This window comes from Manacus candei, unplaced genomic scaffold (genome assembly GCF_025592945.1).
Source record: "Manacus candei isolate 608988 ecotype Guabito, Panama unplaced genomic scaffold, ASM2559294v1 h1tg000056l, whole genome shotgun sequence".
Taxonomy (NCBI): domain Eukaryota; kingdom Metazoa; phylum Chordata; class Aves; order Passeriformes; family Pipridae; genus Manacus; species Manacus candei.
The window spans coordinates 6,327,098-6,346,493 of NW_026138104.1; the positions used below are offsets into that span (position 1 = coordinate 6,327,098).

General features: G+C 36.6%; 1 protein-coding gene across 8 annotated transcripts in view; it reads left to right on the plus strand.

The window, feature by feature from the left end:
- MLLT10 (MLLT10 histone lysine methyltransferase DOT1L cofactor) overlaps positions 1–19,396 on the plus strand; it is a 123,185-nt gene that overhangs the window by 73,014 nt on the left and 30,775 nt on the right. For all 8 annotated transcript variants that reach the window (XM_051802317.1, XM_051802311.1, XM_051802316.1 and 5 more), the window contains one exon: positions 15,699–15,877. In XM_051802317.1, the coding sequence (XP_051658277.1) occupies positions 15,699–15,877 (179 nt within the window). The remainder of the gene's footprint in view (positions 1–15,698; positions 15,878–19,396) is intronic.

The window sequence follows — 19,396 nt, forward strand, 5'->3', positions numbered from 1 at the left end:
ATACTACTTTTTAAAACAGATATTATAGGGCCAAGTGTCTGATTATCAAGTCCACATTTCCTTATGATTCCTTTTTATGTAAGTAATTTATTTTACTTCCTAAAGTAGGAAGTAAAATGGATGTGATAGGACTAAGAACAGCAGCTTTCTGAAGTTGTAGCTAACCTGTGCTGTGGTAGTGTAGTGTCACTTGGTACAACACTGCAGCTTGTGCCCCACAACAGTTCTTGCTGTGTAGTGAAGTATTTGCTGTGTGGTGGTCCCTGGGCAGTTCCATGTGCTATGGCTGATGACAGTCTGAACTTCCAGCTGCACTTAAAATGGCAGGAACCAACTGGGATAGCTTTACAAGTACAACTGAAGATTTCAATAGCATTTTTATTAAAAACACTTTAAAAAGGGAAACTGTGGAATCCAGTGTCAGTCTAGATGTTAAAGACATGTCTTAGGTACACTAAATGACAGTGTGTCCCAGTGCCTTTTCACTGTATGGCACTACCTGATACTGTGCAAACGTTACCTGTAGTTGCAAGATCTTTGTGTTCATACACCTGAGTGGGAGCTCATTTTTAGTAACCCTCCCCAGCATAAATACAGTGCAGAACATTAGCACAGGTAAGCCAAAACTGTATTTCCAGGTTAGTCAATTAAACCTCTCTTTCAGGAGCATTAGGCATACCTGAAAAAGTGCTGTAGGAACTTGATATACAGGTATGCCATATACACAAAATGTGCTATTAAAATACTGATCAGGGCAGTTCTTATCAGGGCTTTTGTGGTGGTAATTCTGGAAATAGTGAAATAAACTATTTTGTATTGTTAGAAAAGCTACTTCTTATCTGATCCTGAATTTAAAGCAAATTTTTTGTGCATTTGAAGTAAACTAGGATTTAACACTTAGTTTAGATGCAGACTCATTACTTCATATTGTTCTTTATATACTTTTTATCCAGCATTTAGATAGAAGTCTTCATCTTTCAGTGTGAGATCTGGTAGATATGTGAGGTGTCTGTGAGAAGGCCATAAGGATAGCAGTAAGAAAACTTGATTTTGACAGTGATCTAACTTGCTGCATATGTTTTTGTGTGAGAGAATTACCTACACTGGTAAAAAGTTTCTGAAGAGAGTTCTCATTTAACTAAGTAAGTGGAAAAAAAAGGAAAATTTTTGTCAAGAAAGAGTGAGTGAGCATCTATGGTGTTTGGACCTGTGTAGCTCTAGAAATCTGAGTTGAGAACAGATTCATGGAATCTGGTAACAGAGCTGAAGAATATGAACATATTCTTCACACAAGCTGGAGCTTGTGTGTGAGTAATGGTATCAGGTCCTTTGTACTTGGCTTGCTTTTATTTCTGTTTCTCACTGTTTATTTGTTTTGAACATTTAGGAGAAGGATTTCTTGATAAGAATGACCAGAAGTTCCAAGTAAATAAAAAAACTCCAAACTCCACAAACAAAAAAAAACCCCAAACAAACAAATGAAAAACCCCAAGCAGGCCTTCCCCCCCGCATTGCCCCATTCTCCTAAACAAATGAAAAAGCAGCTCATAAGCTGTCACTATAGTTAGCTTTCACATAAGAATCTCAAATTCGAGTTGTTGGGGGGTTTTTTGTCTGTTTTGTTTTGTTTGTTCTGAGTGTAGTGTTTTTTGTTTTGTTTTGGTTGGTTTGGGTTTTTTTTATTCTCTTAAAATATAATAACTGTCCTGGGCAAATGTCTAATCTGAGGGATTGAGTGGCAACACTTTCAAGGCACAAAGTTACTAGGCTCTTTTTCTGTTGTGGGAGTAGTGATAAGCTTAGAATTGAAATTTAGTTTTTGTATGCATAACCAATTCGCTTAAAACCAAGTAACAAATGGCCAAAGGATGGTGACTTGGATGTAGGTATTACTACACAGTCAGTTCAGAGATATTTTGAAACTAAAGTGAATGAACTGGAAGCATCAAAGTTTTTTCTGAGCAGAACTGATTTTAAAGAAGAGTAATTGTGAGGTTCTAAATAAAGCAGGCAATAGTAGCTACCATAAGGGCTGGATAAAGAGAGGAAGGATTCAGCCAAGACTAAGAAGAAAGTGTGTAAGGCTGCAGAGATGAAAAATAAAGGAAAACAAAGAATGTGAAGTCCATCTATTACAGCATGTAGTTTTTTGGCATATATGTAGTTACTATTCACAATATCTAACCTTTCTTGACACCTTAGAATGTTGGAGTTCCATAGCTTGGCTGTAAATTGTGGGAGAAAACTAGATGGCTGGGAGGGTGCTTGGGCACAGGAAAGTCAGGAAGGACATAGCTGCCAACAGAGGCAGTTATAGAACCAAGGAACCAAGACAGTGGCTCTTTTTTCCTTCCAGAATAAAACACCTTTTTTCATCTGCCTCCTGCTAATTTATGGAGTGTCGAAGGGAATAGTGGTAGGGGAACACTTCTCCTTCTGTTCTGTGCTGAGGCTTGGGGAGAGTCTAGAATTAGCTCCATCAGTCCCAAGGAGGACGGATCAAGTGCTGGCCTTTCCTCGTGTAACTGGATGAGGTCTGTGTTAGAACAGTGTTTTAAAGGAATTCTGTTAAATGGGATGTTTCCTTACTAGGATCCTTTGCGTATCTCTCAAAGTTGGATATCTGCAGCTATCGATCCTTTCCATTAATTGGTCTCTTCCATGAATTTGTGTAATAATTTTTGAAGCCATTTATGCTGTTAATACCTGAAAAGTGAGAAGTGAGTTTCAAATCTTTATGCATTGTAAAAGGATGTACTTTTTCCACAAGTGTTGCTGATCATGTTTTGGTACCTCTCTGAATACAGTGAATAATCATTAAAAATGTTCAGCATCTTTACAGGGTTTATAATTGATAAGTCTGTAATTTCCCTGTTACCGTTTTTAGACCTGTATATCTTAAGATATTTTTGTCATTCATGCTACATATCCTTCCTAACTGTTCTAGATGTCTCTTAGTGCTACTTATATCCTCTTCTAAGAGATGCAGATAGTATTTGAAATACAGATGCAATGTGAATTTTTAAAGTATCACAATTATGCTTTTTGTTTTCTGTTCTCTTCTGATGATTTGAAACACCATATTTGTCTTTTTTTTTTCATCATTGCATGATAGTTTTGTTACTTCCTTTTGGAAATCTTAAGGATTCCGGAAAAAAGAACTTTGAAAGTAAGAATCAAAGTTGTGAATCCTTTCCTGACATATTTATTTCATTGAAGCACATGATTATTGCAAAAAGTTCCTTCTGCACGGTAGCAGACTATTAGAGTGTAATTCATGTGTCCTATAATTGGCATTGTTCTCTTAAGGATTGTATATACTGTCAGTGTTAAAAAGAAGTTATCCCCCCACATTTAGTAGCTGCAGTTGGAAGTGGTGCTACTGCACTTTGTTTCCCCTGCTTTATTTTACTGTTCTCCTATTTTCTGTTACTGAGTTGCCAGAAAAGTGCTGTTTTAACCCCATGTTGCTGTCTAGGTCTACTGAACTGTTTTGTCAGGTCTTTAACAGCATCTCTTCCTCATCTGTCTACGAAATGTGTATGTTGTAATACATTTAGCATTGTGGCATATCTAGTGTATTCTGCTTTAAAAATTTCTCATACCTCTTGAGTGATGCTCATTGTATTGTGGTTGCTTGGGTTAATGATAGCTCCCATGTGGTACAGTTTTAAAGAAACAAAAGCAAAAGGTTGTAGCTTCAGGCAATCTAGGGCTGAGCTTGTTTGAATAAAATAAAATAAAAACCACCCACCACCATCCCCCCAAGCCCCCTTCCAAACCTACTCAGTTATTCCTTAAATTTGAAAGGGACTTTCCTTAATATCGAAAGCGGTGGTGGATCAGCATAACTGGAACAAACTGATATAGTAATAATAATAAATAAAGGCTATAAGGAGTAGATGTGGGTGAAACAATTCTGCTGTTGAGGGTGGCAAACTGCAGTTGCATTCTGTTCTCTGCACCTGAGACAGAATCTGTCCAAATAGTATAATGTATATGATTCCAGACATTAGTAACTGTGCGTTTAAGTAATATTTTTTCTGTGTAAAGTTTTACTTCTAAGTATATTCTTGTACATTTTGTTAGTTCTCTGAAAACTCTTGAGAAAGTTAATTAAAATTATCAGTTTCAGTTTTGTTGGATTAATGCACTTTTGTCAAGATTCATTCAGGATTTTGTATATTGTGGGTTCTTTTCCTGTACCACAAAATGAAAAAAAAATCCAACTGTATTTTTTACAGTACAGACTTTGTATGTAAAGCTTTAATTGAAGTTTTCAAAATTTTAAAAGTTTTTCCATTGAAATACCTTTGGCTAGTTATTTGAGTCAATAGGTAGAAGTCAAGGCTTTTTGTTTTCTTTTGTTTTCTTTTGTTTTCTTTTAAAATTATGTCTGAATTAGTGTTGTAAAAATTGAGTGTCAATGACAGAAGTTTAAGGTGTCTTTATTGTTAGTTCATTTTTTTGAAATCCTTATGTTCAGAATAGCCTGGCAGTTAAGAAATGGGTTGTGACAGCAATCTTCAGTAGTTTCCGATGGTGATGAGAGCAAAGAAGAAAAATAAAGCATTCAAGGCAATTACCGTGTTGGAAGATGAACAGTTATTACAGCTAGACCTCAGAGGCTGATGCAGGTAGAAAATGCACCCATGGAAGTATGACAGAGGTGCTCACCACACTCACTTGTAAAATCCTTCATTCAATCATCTTGTCACACCACATGTGTAAGCTGAGGGATTTGTTCATTAGTAGTGTGAAAAAGTGAAGTAAGCTGAAACTAAAATAATTCTGTAGTCACGAGGTCATTATCCTAATCAGGAATAAAGTGGTGGCATAAGTGTAAGAGGGCCAGCATCTGCATGACTGTCACCACTCTGCAACTGGGCATTAAAGTGTCGTGATGCTGCAGAGGCTCTGTTAGAGACTTCCAGCTACTCAGCAGAGGATGTGAGTGTGCTCTGGCACTTCAGGATCAGAGATCAATACTCTCTGAAAACCCCAGCCCTTGAAGGAAAGGAAATTCATGTGAGCATCTCCTTTGGTGTACCACTAGTTGTACATTCTTTCTCTCTGCGTATCTGAGTTGTTCTTGAACTGAGCTCTCTGAAGTCCAGGGGACACAACCATTTTCTTTTAAACTTCTTGATTGCTTGAGTTTGTCTCAGTCTATCAGTGAAGCAAAACAGATGCCTCGTGATTAAAATTGGCAAGGCAACTTCGTTTGAGTTTTTAAATTTGTTGCAGACAGTGAAATTGAAATCAGTCTTTTGTTGGGAGGATTGATTGCCTCTGAAAGTATTTGAATTTTTATTTGTAATAGTAGCTTTAGAATGCAGCTAATTGGCGTGTGCTGGAATGTTCTTATACTTGACATTTAAAATCTAACCAACACTGATAAAAGAAATATAAGTAAAAAATTATAGTGGATAGAAATAAATCCATTTTACAATTTGAGCTACTGTAAATGATCAGAGCTCTAATACAAGAAAGATGTATTCAGGTATATTATTGTTCACTGCAATTCCTGTCTATACATATATTCTTTTGTGTGTCTGTTAAACATGATCTTAACATGAAGCCCTTTTTCTCCTAACTCAAAAGCTTTCTCGAAGTTGATGAATGCCATACATAATGGTAAGTTATATTAGAATCTTTTTCAGAGATTCATTTATCACAAAGGGTAGCCTTTTGTGGAAAAGCCTGATTGAAGGTCTGCATATTCTATGGATTGAGTGAAATACAGGTCTGCAGTGCGTCAATTGTTCAGTACTTGAGTGAAAACTTTGTAGATTGTCTGCAGGAGCCTGATAGGTCAATAGTTCCTCAGTTCTCTTTTTATGATCTTTTTGTGTGTGTGAAGTAAAACGATAGCAGTTTTATTCCAGTTCTGAGATTCTTTTCTTTAATTTTGTGAATAGTGTTTCTAGTTCTTCTGTAGTGCTCCATTCATAGGTGTGTTATAGTGGTGTCTACCTCAGGCATTCTCCCACTTGCCTTCCTGACTACTTAAATTACTACAAGTAATACATGTGAAGGTAGCCTTGTTTTGTCCATTCTTTGTTCTGACAGCCTGATGCTGCTCATTTGTGTCACTGATAACAGAACTATCAGTTTCAGAGGGAGAAATATTGACTCTTTAATGGATCTAATTGCAACTTCCCTTTAGTATTCAGTATTGGCTTTGTACCCTTATTTCTATATTCACTGATAGCAAGTGGAAATGAAATATATCTTATTAAATTAGAACTTGGTTTACTCTTTCAAGGCTTTGTTTATTTGTAAGAAACAACCATCTTTACATCACCTTTACAAGTTACTGAAAGATTTTAAACTCTCTCATGAGGCTAGTTTGAAGATGATCAAGTTTATTTCCCAGTGTGATATTTAATTGGTGTCAGGTGATCTGTTAATAAAAATAGGAATTTTTTATCCTTTGGTGTCAGGCAAATAGAAATTTTCTTATTGCTCTGCCAGTATGTTGGAAGAGCAGTGCTGTATACACTGTATTATATTGACTTGTAGTTCAGCATATGGAAACGAATTTATATGTTTGAAACTTTGCATGGTGAAGTTCTTAGCATTTTAAACTACAGATCATTAAGGTTTTGCTTTTCACACTGTCAGAGCTATGAATTACATCTGTTAGGCAGATGTCTACAGTAGTGGGTCTCTTAAATAATAATATTACATTTAATTTATATTTCATAGTCTACATGTGGTGAGAAATATTGAAATTTCTCTAGATTTGCTTTGCTTTAGTAAAATAGGTTTAGCTTTTTGCCTTTTGATATAGGGTTTCCCTCTCACTCTCCCAGGTATACAAAACACCAGCTTTGAGATGAAGGAAAGCAAGCTCACCATTTTTCTGAACAAAAATAAAACATCTGAAGGGTATCTGACAAAGTGTGCTGAATTTGGAACTTGGTGAGTTTCTGCTATTTTATAAGCAGAGCCTTTTTGCTGTTTAATGTTGAGGAGGTATAGGTTCACAACAGGACAGAATAGAAATGGATGGAATGCCATTTGAGACTTCTTTTCACATTGCACTGTTTGTTTTTTTAAACTAATAGCACAGATGTTAGAAGAACATACATTGCCAAGCAGTAATAATGCTTTATATGACTTACTGTTGTGGAGCAGCATAATCTTCGTGTTTGTTTTAGGATGGTGTTTGGACAGGGTTTATCATTTAACCTACCTTTTTTGGGGGTGGTAGTGATGTTTCATGGTACCTTCCCAGGTTTAAGTTGGTTTCTTTTTATCTCCCAGTATTGCAGGACTTTTTTTTTTTACTCTTCCACCCTAACCACCCGTCACCCCCCCCATATTGCAGGGCTCATGTTTTGGTAGAAGCATGTATATATATGGGTGAAATCAAGGAGGGTAGGTAGAAATTTTGAAAATATGAACAGCAAGGGAAGATCCTGTCATGTATGTATATAGGATGAAAATAAAGTGTTTAAGCTTGAGATAAATATTTAAATAAAGGAAGATCATTTACTCCAACAGCCTATTCAGATTATGAGTTAGGCAGTCTTGAGGATTGTGTCACTGTCAGTAAGAGGTTTTGATGGAATCTGTATCAGGAACTTGTTTTTCCATTGCACTGAGTTTAAGCTCGCTGCATATCAGCAGGAAAAGACCAGAAAGAAAAACTGTTTTATTTTGAGTGGAGACAAATAGAAGTTTGGAGGAGAGAGGTTTGTTTGTGATAGTTATGCTGTACAGGTGGTGGGCGACGCCTGTCAGTTGAAATTTGGTGTTGACAAACTGTAAAGGAGAAAAAGATAATAGCTGAAGTGTTGAACGTGGTTTGAAAGGGTCTAGTCATGAAAAAGAGGACTAGAAAATGGAGCCATGCAAGCTGTATCCTTCTGGTAAGGTTCCTGCCTTTATAGAAAGGAGTCAAGACACTTCGAGGCAGACAGTGGCACACTGCAGTTTTGCCAGTAAGAGACTTTGTATATTCAGTGCTGTGTTTTGTGGTTTTATGGTCAACTTCTTGTATTTTTCATGCTTTTTCAAAAACTTTTAAAAAACCTCACAAAAATTGCAGTTGAGAGATGTGAAGTTTTCACTGCTAATCACTGTGTGATAACAACGTCCTTTGTCCTTCTCAGTCTTACTCTGGACCTTACAGTCAAACTTTTTTGACTTGGCCTTTCATTCTCATTTCTTGTTTTATGGGCCTACTACTGAAAAGAAGCAAGGGGGAGTACAGACATACATGTCTGTTGATTATTTTAATGCATACTTTAAAAAGAGAGTATGGTAAAAAATGACCTGGTTATTTTATGTTAGAGTTAGCTCTAAATTGTAATGTTTATTGTAGCCTTTCTGTGGCTACTTCTGTTCTTGCTTGTTCTGTCTTCTGTCCGTTTGATTTCATACTTCTGTTGCTGTTTTCAGGTCTTTGTTTTTGGTTGTTCTGTCTTATGCTAGTTTTTGAGTTGCAGTGAGGAGAGTTATAGCACAGAACAGACATCCATTGTGCCAAGTCCCGGTGCTGGGATTGGCTTTAGAAGACAACGCATTTCCAAAGAAACTTCAGTTCTGTAGCCTTTGGCCTCTGCATCTGTGCAGGCAAAATTTAATATATATGGTATGATTTTTTTAACAAGATATCCTGAACTAAACAGAATCTGTACTGAGCATGAATTAAGATTTTGGAATCTAGCTCAAATTGGGCAGAGTTTTTCAGTGTTGATAAAAAGGCATCTGCCTCTATTGAAGCATAGAAACAATAGTGCTCAGCTAAACTATGTAAATTGTAAAAAAAGAACAAGATAAAGGCACATTACAAAGTAATTGAAATAGTTCCTTTATGGACAGTTTTTTTGGAGTATTGAGTAATTATTGTTTGGTTGTAAAATATTACAACCTTAAGTATAGCTATCTGTCCATGAGATTCTAGAATACCACTTCAAAGCTTTAGCTGTTGCTAATGACAGCTATATGTAGTCTTTCACCAGTTTGGGCAAGAGCTGTTCTCCCCTCTCCCAGCTTCCCACTGGAATCCAAAAGAGAGAACTTTGGAGGTAGAAACTCCAGTAAAAGACTGTATTATGTGAACAGTGAAGAGGAATCTAGTGCTTCCAGTGACTCACCATTTCAGCACTGAGGTAGATTGCTGTCAGAAGAGTTTGAAGCTATGGTGTGTTTTCAGAGATCTTAAGCAAACACAGTAAATCTTCTCTGGAAATCATTAAGAAATGTAGATCACAAGTGTCATGCTCCCGCTCAGGGAACTCACTAGGTGAGGTTAGAACTGCTTTGGTTTTAGTTTGTCATTCTTAAGTAACTTAGGCTTGTATGTATTGGCTCACCGTACAAAAGTGAACAGCTACATAAAAGTTAAGGTCTTTATCAATTGTTCTTCCATATCTGTCCAGCTTTTTCTTTTACAAGATCTTTCTGTGCTGTGACACACTTGAACTACAGGTCTTTCCTGTAGTTCTGAGCATATGTGTCTCAGATACAATCATGGAGCTCTTTATCTTAGTGCTCTATTCTAGAAGAGTACTTCAAAACATTTTGCATCAGACTAGAATAAGAATGAAATTCTTAATGCATCTTATTTCATAAAGCTGAATTAGTTATGAAATGTAAACAGGCAGTTATAAAGCATTTCAGTGATTATTGTGGGAAATCATCTGGATCACCTGGAGGAAAGAAATGAAAGGAGGTTTGTCCCTCTGTAAGCTATCTTCCACTGCTACACTATCCAAAAAAGACTGCACAGTTTAACTAAGGTATAACTTTGCCATGAGGCATGGTATGAAAAGTTACAGCTGTTCAGAAAGGATTGGAAAAAATTCACTGGGACAAGGTTAGAAGCAAATTTAAGGCTAATAATTACAAAGACTGTTCCTCAAGCTCAAAGTCCATACGTTATAGATTTCTAGAGACTGGGAGAACATTTGAGGGAAGTATTACTACATGCTTGCCTTTTTTTTGTGTACTTTGGTAGCTATTATTGTTCAGTTAGAGACAGATACAGTGGGCTAGAAAAATGACACGGTTCTCCCAGTGTTCCTAGATCAGCATGTCATTCACCTGTCTTCTTGTGTCACATTTAAACCTTTTCTCTCAGAGAGCAAATTCATCTTGAGTTGGCTATGAAAAATGTGGGTTTGAGCCCTTCTGCAGTGGAGAGCTGTAGTGTAAGACCTGTATCAGCTTGGAATAATTGGAAGTGGGAAAAGGCACACTGCACCAGGAAGTTGTAACCTTTCTGACAGAGGTTTAGGCAGTTTTGAAATGTTATACTTAAAAATCTGCATGTGGAAATAAAAGACTAATTGAAGGCTGTGCACTGAGCTTGGTCTAAGCAACTTGTAAGTGTTGTTTCATGTTAGTTCGCTGGTATATGATTCCTTACTGTTGCAATTTATTGAAGAGTGAGTTCTGTATCACTGCTGACATGTGTGGTCATTAACGGACGTGGAGTCAAGTATAAAATATGATTGTTCACTCTCACAGGTGGGACTAGAACACAAGAGTAGACCATTTTGGTAACTACACAGATCAGTTCTGATCCTTCAACCTTATGCCATTATTGAATACATTTCTGAGTGACTGTAGACAGCTGTACAGTCAGGGTTTTGAACATAGGGATGGGAGTAGGCAGAAGAGATTGACTGAACATCTTTTGCTGGCTGAGCTGTCAAGGATTTGAGGATAACTTTAATGGAGTTTGATAGCAGACTTCAGGTATTTGCTATATATGTGACTTGGCTATGTTGAATTGTTTTCTTCAGTTATGTCAAGGTTCTTGTCTCAAAACTCTTGTCAAGAGTCTTGGTCTTTGTATATAAATCTGATCTATAGAGTATAGAGTATTCTCAAAGTGAATAATTGTGGCAGTCTGCCTTCTGTCAGTAGGTATGAAACTAGAACAGTTGTTCCAGTTTGAAAACTTGCACACTTGTATCCTCCCTCCTCCCCTCTACCCCCAGCAGTGTGTACTCTTTGGGTACTTCGAGTCTGGGAGCTTTTTTTCCTTCTGCCTTATCATGGAGAGTACTCAGAATGCCCTTCATGAATGGAGGGCATTGACTGTTGATCTGTGATAGGCTGTTGTACTTCCATCAAAAATGGATGCCCAGTTACTGAAAGGGAGGGGAATGGTAGCCTGTTATCCAGCTGCAGATTGGGAACTTGCATTACTGTGCACTTCTTGAACTGTTACTGCAGAATCTTTTAGAAACCTGTCTGAAGGTGAACTCTTACCACTTTGTTCATCAGCTGCAGGAAAACTGCTTGATAATTTCTTAGATTTCAGATTTCTTCATGAGGGAAATAGATTGATCCTTAGCATCCAAGCTCATTATCTCATAAACTGAAATGGAATTCTGTTGCTAGCTCAGCAGTTTCATATGCAACTTTCTTCTCCTTTTGGACAACTGTCAAAATAACCTGTTTTTATTTGCTTGTGTTTTGCATTAGATTCACTTTAGTTTATGTCCATATTACAAAGTAACGTAGAGGGGTACCTCTTCCACTGTTAAATTTTACTGGAATAGAACATGTTTGTCCTTATATAACAGAACTTAATTTTTTCTACAAGTTTAGTTACTAATTAATGGACTGCTTTATGCAAAGGCACTTTTTCATTTTGCTCAATATAGAAAGTTGTCAGTGGGTTTAGGGGAGACTTTTTGAGATTACCACAGGAAGTGAAGGTGCTGAAAATGTGTATATAGCTTCAGTTTTTGTAAAGAAGTTCTTATGACTCAAAATCCCCTTTTATTATTGTGAGTTCTGCTATAACGCCCCTTGAGATTGTTATGCCTGCCCCGTGTCCATCTGTCCTCCCCTAAGTAGCAAGGTTCTCTAGTTCTGTGCAACTTTTGTGGACTTGTAAGTTTACATTTTAAAAATAACCTCCTTGACCATACACTGCTTATTCCTGAAGTTTTGGCAAAATGCTAAGATGAGCAACCTGTGACATATTTCAGATAACTTCCTCTTTTCACAATTGTTCCAAGAGTTCCAAATTACTGACCTACAAAAGAAAATACAGCTTTAGGGAGAACATTTTCCAAGCTTCCTAGGGAAGCAGTCTACCCGTTGTCTCTTGATTTTGGCCCACAGTAAGCTTTGAGTTTGTTGTCCAATTTTTAGCAAAAAAAAAGGAGTCTAAAACATGTAAGTTCCTGTAATAGGAATGGACAGTGTATGGCTACAAAAGTAATCGCTGCCTGTTTTGTCTCTTGCTGAACTAGGCAGTCACCAGCATAGGAAGGGAATGTGAGGGATAACGGAGGGGGCTGTAGTACTGGAAAATAAGAACTGAGGATTTCATAGCGAGATACAGAAATTGTGGTGGGAAAGCTTAATGTATCAGTGTCATTTGTGAGATGCAACACTGTTGAAAGTCAGAATTTAATCTCTTATATTAAGTCTTATGCTCATGGAACTACTTACTTTTGCAATTTTGAATAAAATCACTAAAATCGTGATTTTATCACTGTGTGTCACCTGGTGGATGTTGCTGCAATGCTAGTTCTTAGTTGAGGCTGTTTTGTTTTTCACTATTCTTGAAGTTCTTTTTTTTTCTCTACTAGCTATTTTGTCATTGATTGTCAGCAAAAAAAGAATGCATTTTTTCCCCAATATGCATTATCTGATGTGTTCTCTGCTCTACAGTACTACACAGGCAGTTACTTGTTGTCCAGAGATGCCTTTTTTTTTGTTGTTGCCTTTTTTTAAGCCTTTCACTCCAACAGTGCAGGCTCTATGTACATTTTATCTGTTAGAACCTGAAATCAGTGTTGTGCAGCTGTGCTCGTGGTGTTACACACGGTCAGAGTTTACCTGAACAGGGTTACATTTCTGTTTCCACCTGGAGCTGAAAGAACTGTGTTCTCTTTAAAATGCTGAAGATTATATTTGACCATGCTATTTATGCCTCTGGCTAATTACACAATGCCATTCATCACAAGTTTTAGCTACTTGGCTTTTCAGTAATATGGGAAGAAAGTCAAGGTGGTTGGTTTGTTTTAAACATCAGTGTAGTTTACAGTGATTTGTTTAGGGTTTCGTTATTATTCATTCCTGATCCAGAAAGGGATTTCTCTCTCCCCAAACCCCAAAGGACAACTCAGTGCATTTGAGACATTTCTAATGTGTTCTGTCTTGGCTTTCTAATATGATATGCACCTAGTTTTTACACAAGTTTTTTTGAAATGGCGTGAAAATCAAGGATTTATTTGTATTTTTAGCATACAGTTCTTATTTGAATGCTCGCATGGAGTAATATCTTGGTTGCATGACTAGTTCCAGAAGGTGCATGTACTTTATGTGTTAAGTAAAGTATTGCTGAATAAAAATACTTATCCCAAACAGAGTGTGCGGATAGGTCATATTTGTCCTGTATTTTGCAACAGCAACAAATAGTGGTTTTAATACTACTGCAGCTACTGGCATCAAATATTAGCTTACCTCATTCCACTGGCAAACTAGTTTACTGCTTGTTTTTCTTTTGAAATATTTTTATGCCTGTGATTTCATAACTATATGCTTGTATTCCAGAATTTTATTTTTAAGAGGAAGAATAAACCTTATCATTAAAATAGAAGCAGCAGAAGCTCTGCAGTTACTAAATGTGTAAGATTTTTAAAAATTAAGAAAAAATCTACAAGAGCTTTAAAATTTTGGAGTTGTTTTCCCTTTCTGGCAAAATATCCTACTTTTTTAGTACTTGACTCTCACCAAAAATTTTGTTTTCTCCTCTCATTACTATTGATATTTTATGAGAGTGATAGTATTTGTGGTGATGAGCTCTTATGATTTCATCATAGGTGTTGTGATATTTCATTATTTTTACTCTTAAAACGTATGGTTCCTGAAGCCTGATAATTGCATGAGAATCTAATATTTTTCAAGAATGTTTGTATGTTTAATTGTTTTCAAGCATTCAAAAAACAAAGGGGCAAATCTCATCCTTTTTATTAATTTGAAATTGGTGATTAAAAGCAGATAAATCTTTTGAGGCCCTGGGCTATATTTCAGCTTTCGTGGTTGTAGTTGTATCACATTTAAGAGCAGACTCAGTATCAAGGCTGTTTGTTAATCGTGTAATTTTGGTGGTGTGTAGGGACAAATTAGAGCAGGATCCATAAAACGTATGGTGTAGTTAGATGAGGCAGATAACACTGGGAAAAGATCATGGCAAAGTGAACAGTTTAAGGATCTTAACTGCTAATAGTGCCAAACTGTAGATTTTGGGGATGGAGACAAAAAAAAAAACCAAGGAGGGAGAGGTGTACTAAGTGGAAAAAGATACAGAAGTCAGAAGAGCAGCAGAGCAGGTATTGAATTGCACTGTAATGAAGAGATTGGGGAGAAGATGACAAGTCACTAACCTTGGTTAGGCAGGAAAAAAGTATTGTCAGGATGTGTCTTCAGCTGTTTTTTCATATCTTCTTTCTCTACTGGGACTGGCTGATTTTCTCTTCCATTTTTCTTGACAGTTAATGGAGGCAGGGAATTTAAGATGCATCAGTGTTTGCATATTATGTGTGGGTTTGGATGATGTTAGTCTCCCTTGACTGCCTGTGCTCAGAGGGATATCTGGGTGGCAAGTGGTGTTTTAACATTGAGTATCTTCTTATTGTCACTGCCTTCTTCAAATCCTTATTTGTATGAGTGACAAACTAGCTCCACCCTTTGCCTTCTAACTGGCATTTCAGTTCTGTTGCTTTTTTTGATCTAACCATGTTCATTCTACTTCTGTTTACTCCCTGTGGCACTCTTCCTCTAACTGCAGTTCAGTGCTACCATGCTTGATATTCCTTGGCCAGCTGACAGCTCACTTATCTAATGCACGTGGAGCCTAACGGTTTCATAGACAGGTACTACTTCTTGTCCTGGGCTTCTGGTCACTAGGGGTTTTTTTCCCAACCTCTATAATGAACTTTACCCTGCATGTAGATGAACAGAAGTAATGGCTTCACAGAGGGGTATGAACTCTTCCTATTTAAATTGCTAACGTGCAAGTCTGACTAATGTTAATGTATTTAGTCATTTGTTTGTTGACTGTTCTAGCAGAAATGTTAGTCAAGCATTCATATAGATCATGGATGGAATTTTTGTTTGTGAATAAATGAAATACCACCAGTTCTATGGGCAAATCTGAGTACTTCGTCCTCAGACTTGCTGTCAGTATTTTTCTGAAAAAGCACAAGCAATCCTTAGCTGCCAAAATTACAGTTTTGGATAAATGTATGTTGTTTAGAAACATTTACTTTAAAGTTAAAAAGTATTTTTTCCATTTGTGTGGTGTATGTTCAGTTATATAGCCCAATACTTCATTCTTTACTTAACAGTAATTCATTTAAAGAACAAGCTCTGATAGCAGACTCGGCCGAAGGCAGGCATTTTAGCCAAAAATTCTGCTACTGTTAATATTTGAGCAGTTTGTAACGCACAGAAGTATTTGATTTATCACACGTTTTACAAAAACTTAATACTGAATCAATCTGTGTTCCCTGAACTGTAGAATGTCAAATGACAAGAGCACTTTTATCAATCAGCATGGTTAGAATTTCAACACAGGAGCTTTCTGCATTATGTATTAAGTGATCTTGTTTGTCTTGATTAATTTTTCTACTGCATATTTACATGGTTACTAGAAAACTAAGGGAGGAGGAGAGAGAGATGCATGTAATCGTTTTTGTAATTTTTTTCAGGTATTTTTAGCAGCAATGATGTAGCAGTATCATTTCCAAATGCAGTATCTGGCTCAGGATCTAGCACTCCCGTTTCCAGTTCTCATTTACCTCAGCAGGCTTCAGGGCACTTGCAGCAAGTGGGAGCTCTATCACCTTCATCTGCGCCTTCTGTAACTACTGTTTTTGCTGCAACTCAGGTAAACTATCACAAGAGTTTAAGATAGCAAACCATGTTATTGACCTGCTTATTTTCAATATTAAAAGGAACCATAATTTGTTTGGAAAATAGGTTAATAAACATTGTATTTGTTGTGAAAATGTTATAGTGACTAGAAGTTCCCCATGATATTACATAGTCTCATCTTTGTTGAGCACATAGATTTTTTTTAAAAAATAGTCTGAGGAAGTGTTTAGTAATAATGACTATATTGTGACCAGTAGTAAAAATTTTATTTACAAGTCTTTTATCAGAACCAATCAAGAAAGGATTTAAAAGAGGAAAATAGTGTAAAGTTTTCCATGTTTTATGCAAAAATGCTGGTATCAGTTAAAGAACAGAGGGTTTGTTTGGGATATTTGACAAATGGGCAATTAAGGCTAGCCCTGGCAGAGATGGCCTTGATAACAAATGAATGTTGACATGTTATAGGTTTGTATATGAGAGGTCATGCAAATGAAGTTATGTAGCTCATGTTTGATGATGAAGGAGTAAGGAAGACATGGGAGAAGTGCAGAACAGTGGCATAGTAGAAGTAATGAACTAAAAAAAATATCTTTATGATAGTATTTTGTATGAATTTAAGTTGGACAAGATTACATTAGCAAGACAAGAGAGTCCAAAGTTATAGTTGGAGAAAGCCACCAAGGTTAGTGTGCAAGTATGAAGGAATGCTACACTGGACAAGATGATTTTATATTTCTTGTTTCTTGTATTTTTCATTTTATAATGGGAATCTTACAATGAATGTATCAAATATATATCTTTTTGTGTGCATACAAGCAATAAGCTTTTAAAGAGTCTGCAGTGATTTAAGATAGTGGATATAAACATGAAGAATTAAAATCAAGCTTAATGTGTGTGTATGAGGATGAGTACAGTACATGTATAGCAGCAATACTTTGTGAAGATAAACACAGAATACATTTCAGTGTCAAATAACAAGTTGTTGTTTTAGGTGCCAGTTCATATTTTTATATAATTGTTCTGAACTGGTTTCCTAAAGATATAAGGTGGTTTCACCCAAAAACACATCTCTTTTGCACAAATTGATAGAAATTACTTTCAAGAAATGAATTAAAAATATGGTGCTTTGGCAAGTTCTCTCTTTTTTTTTTTTTTTTCACTTCCAAAGATCATTACACACTGTTACTCACTGAAGACTCTTAAATTGAACAGTCTGGAGATACAAGGAGAGGTTGTGTCATAGTTTATGCAGGTGAAAAGATTTTAAAAAACCCCAAATAAGTGGATGCTCAGTTTCCACAGTGGAGAGGTTTGCCATTGGTGTCTTGGAAAGACTTGGCCTTTTGTGCTGCTCAGTGTACTCATAAATGATCTGGGGAAGGGAGGAGGAACAGACACCAAGTTTCCTGATTCTGATGGGTTATGCAATGAGCCATTATGAAGATCAGCTGTCACAAACTGCTGAAAGACCTCCCCAGCCTGTGTTGACAAGGTAGTAAGAGGGCAAATAAAGTCCATGTTAAGGGGAGAGGGCAGTTTCTATTCAAAACAGATACGGTACATGCCACAAGAGGTACAAGAAGAGCCATGGCAGTGAACAATGGCAAAGAACATCTTTATAAGGAGTGAGTAAATAGTGAAGGACTCGTGGCCTGAAAAAGAGACACTGAGATGGGATAAGACAAAGGTCTGTAAAATCAGTTGACATGGAAAAGTTAAATAAGCAAGAGTGGTGCACCATCACTTCTATTTGTTAACCTCTGTCAGAGGATAAACATCAAAAAGCAATGGGACAAACCCCATATTTAGCAGTCAGGAACAGAAATACCATAGTATTTTTTTAGCTCTTGTTGTCACAAAGAGAGAGAAGTATACCCTAGGAGATAGACTTTCTCTTACTATTTAGCTGAACTAGAGAGCCCTCCATAGGTTAAGTGCTTGAAATTCCTGTCCTTTCTTTGCCTTTGTTGTTTGGGAGTTGCCTTGGGGGCTTTTTTTTCCTCTCCTCAAAGAAGCAAAGAAGTTATGTGTCTTACCTCACTACCAAACTTGTTTTCAAGTGGTTGCAGATTTGCTTCTCAGAATCTTGGTCACAGGTACTATCATTTAAAGAGCCTTTTGGTTCTGAACTATACAGAGAGATTCAAATGGTGAGAATCTTTGGTTGACAACCTTAAAGGTGAGGTCCTGGCTTTGAACAGAGAATTAACGAACTCCTCCACTGCTTCAGTGAGTCTTTTTTCAGTATAAGGTCCTTACTAGTTTGAAGAGATTCAGTCGAGAGAGCCTAGTTTACCATGCAGTTGTTCTCCAATTGAAGCAAACCTTTTTTTTTTTGTTCTCCACCCCCCCCCCCCCCCCCCCCCCCGTTTTAGCATAAATGACTGATTACATGTGAAGGGTTAGGGTTTACCTACTTAGTTCTGCAAAGTTTCATCAGAGTGCAGTGTCTACTTAGTGGGCTCTTGTGGATGTAGTCCCAGTGTTTACCCACCTCTTGACCATGGAAGTATTCAAATAAGAGTGTGCCAATATATTTTTTGTGTAGTGTTCTGAAAACTGTCACCTTAGGTTTTAAGCTAAGCTACCTCTATAGCAGGTAAAAAGTAGTAGTTAAAAAATTAGATTTTACTTAAACTACTATTACTTAAGAGAGCAAGTATAACCAAACCTTGGCTGCTCAATTATCTGGTCAGGGTGGCAGATGTGCAATTGGAATAGCCTCTAGGATCTGCTGTTAAGATGTATCCTGTAAGATTTCAGCTGTTTTCCTAGATCTCTGTTGGATGTTTGTAATTACAATTTTGGAGACATCATAAATTTGCCAATTTTTGATGGATTTTTTTTTCCTTTTTTTTTAAAAGACAGGGTTTTAAGAAATTCTAAAGAGAAGGTCTTGGGAAAAAATATGTTTCCACAGAATTAGTATCAGAATTAGCTGATATATTTTGATTAGGATGGTATGATAGGCCCCTAGTACAGAAAATTTTGTTCATAGTATTAAAAAAACTTGCAAGCAACTGCCCTAAATTAAGTAATAATAACACAAAATAATGATACTATTAAATTTAATACTACTCAAAATAACGAAAAAACTTATTTTTAATAACTTTATATGCCCATATAAAACTTCAGCAATCAGAACTTCGAAGTGCTGCTTTTTCCTTCAGCAACTAAACAACACTGATTTTAAAGCTTAAAAAATCTCACAACTTGAAAATCCTGGATTTTGATTTTTTCATTTTATTGACCAGTATGATAGTTCCCATACTGTAGTTTTTGTTTAAGACAAAAATATAGTATGGGCCTTGTTACAATCCCCTTTTCTGTCTCATTTTCTTTTCTCTCATACCACTCATAATTTTTATTCCAATCTAATAAATCCAGAAGACATTATTAACTTGTGTTTCGTGCTGTGCCATAACTGAATTTAAGTGCTGGTGTTGTTCACCAGGTGGGAATCATTGGACTAGTAAAAATGCCACTTGCTGGAAATGCAGATTTTTTGCATCCTGTTCTTTTTTATATGTCT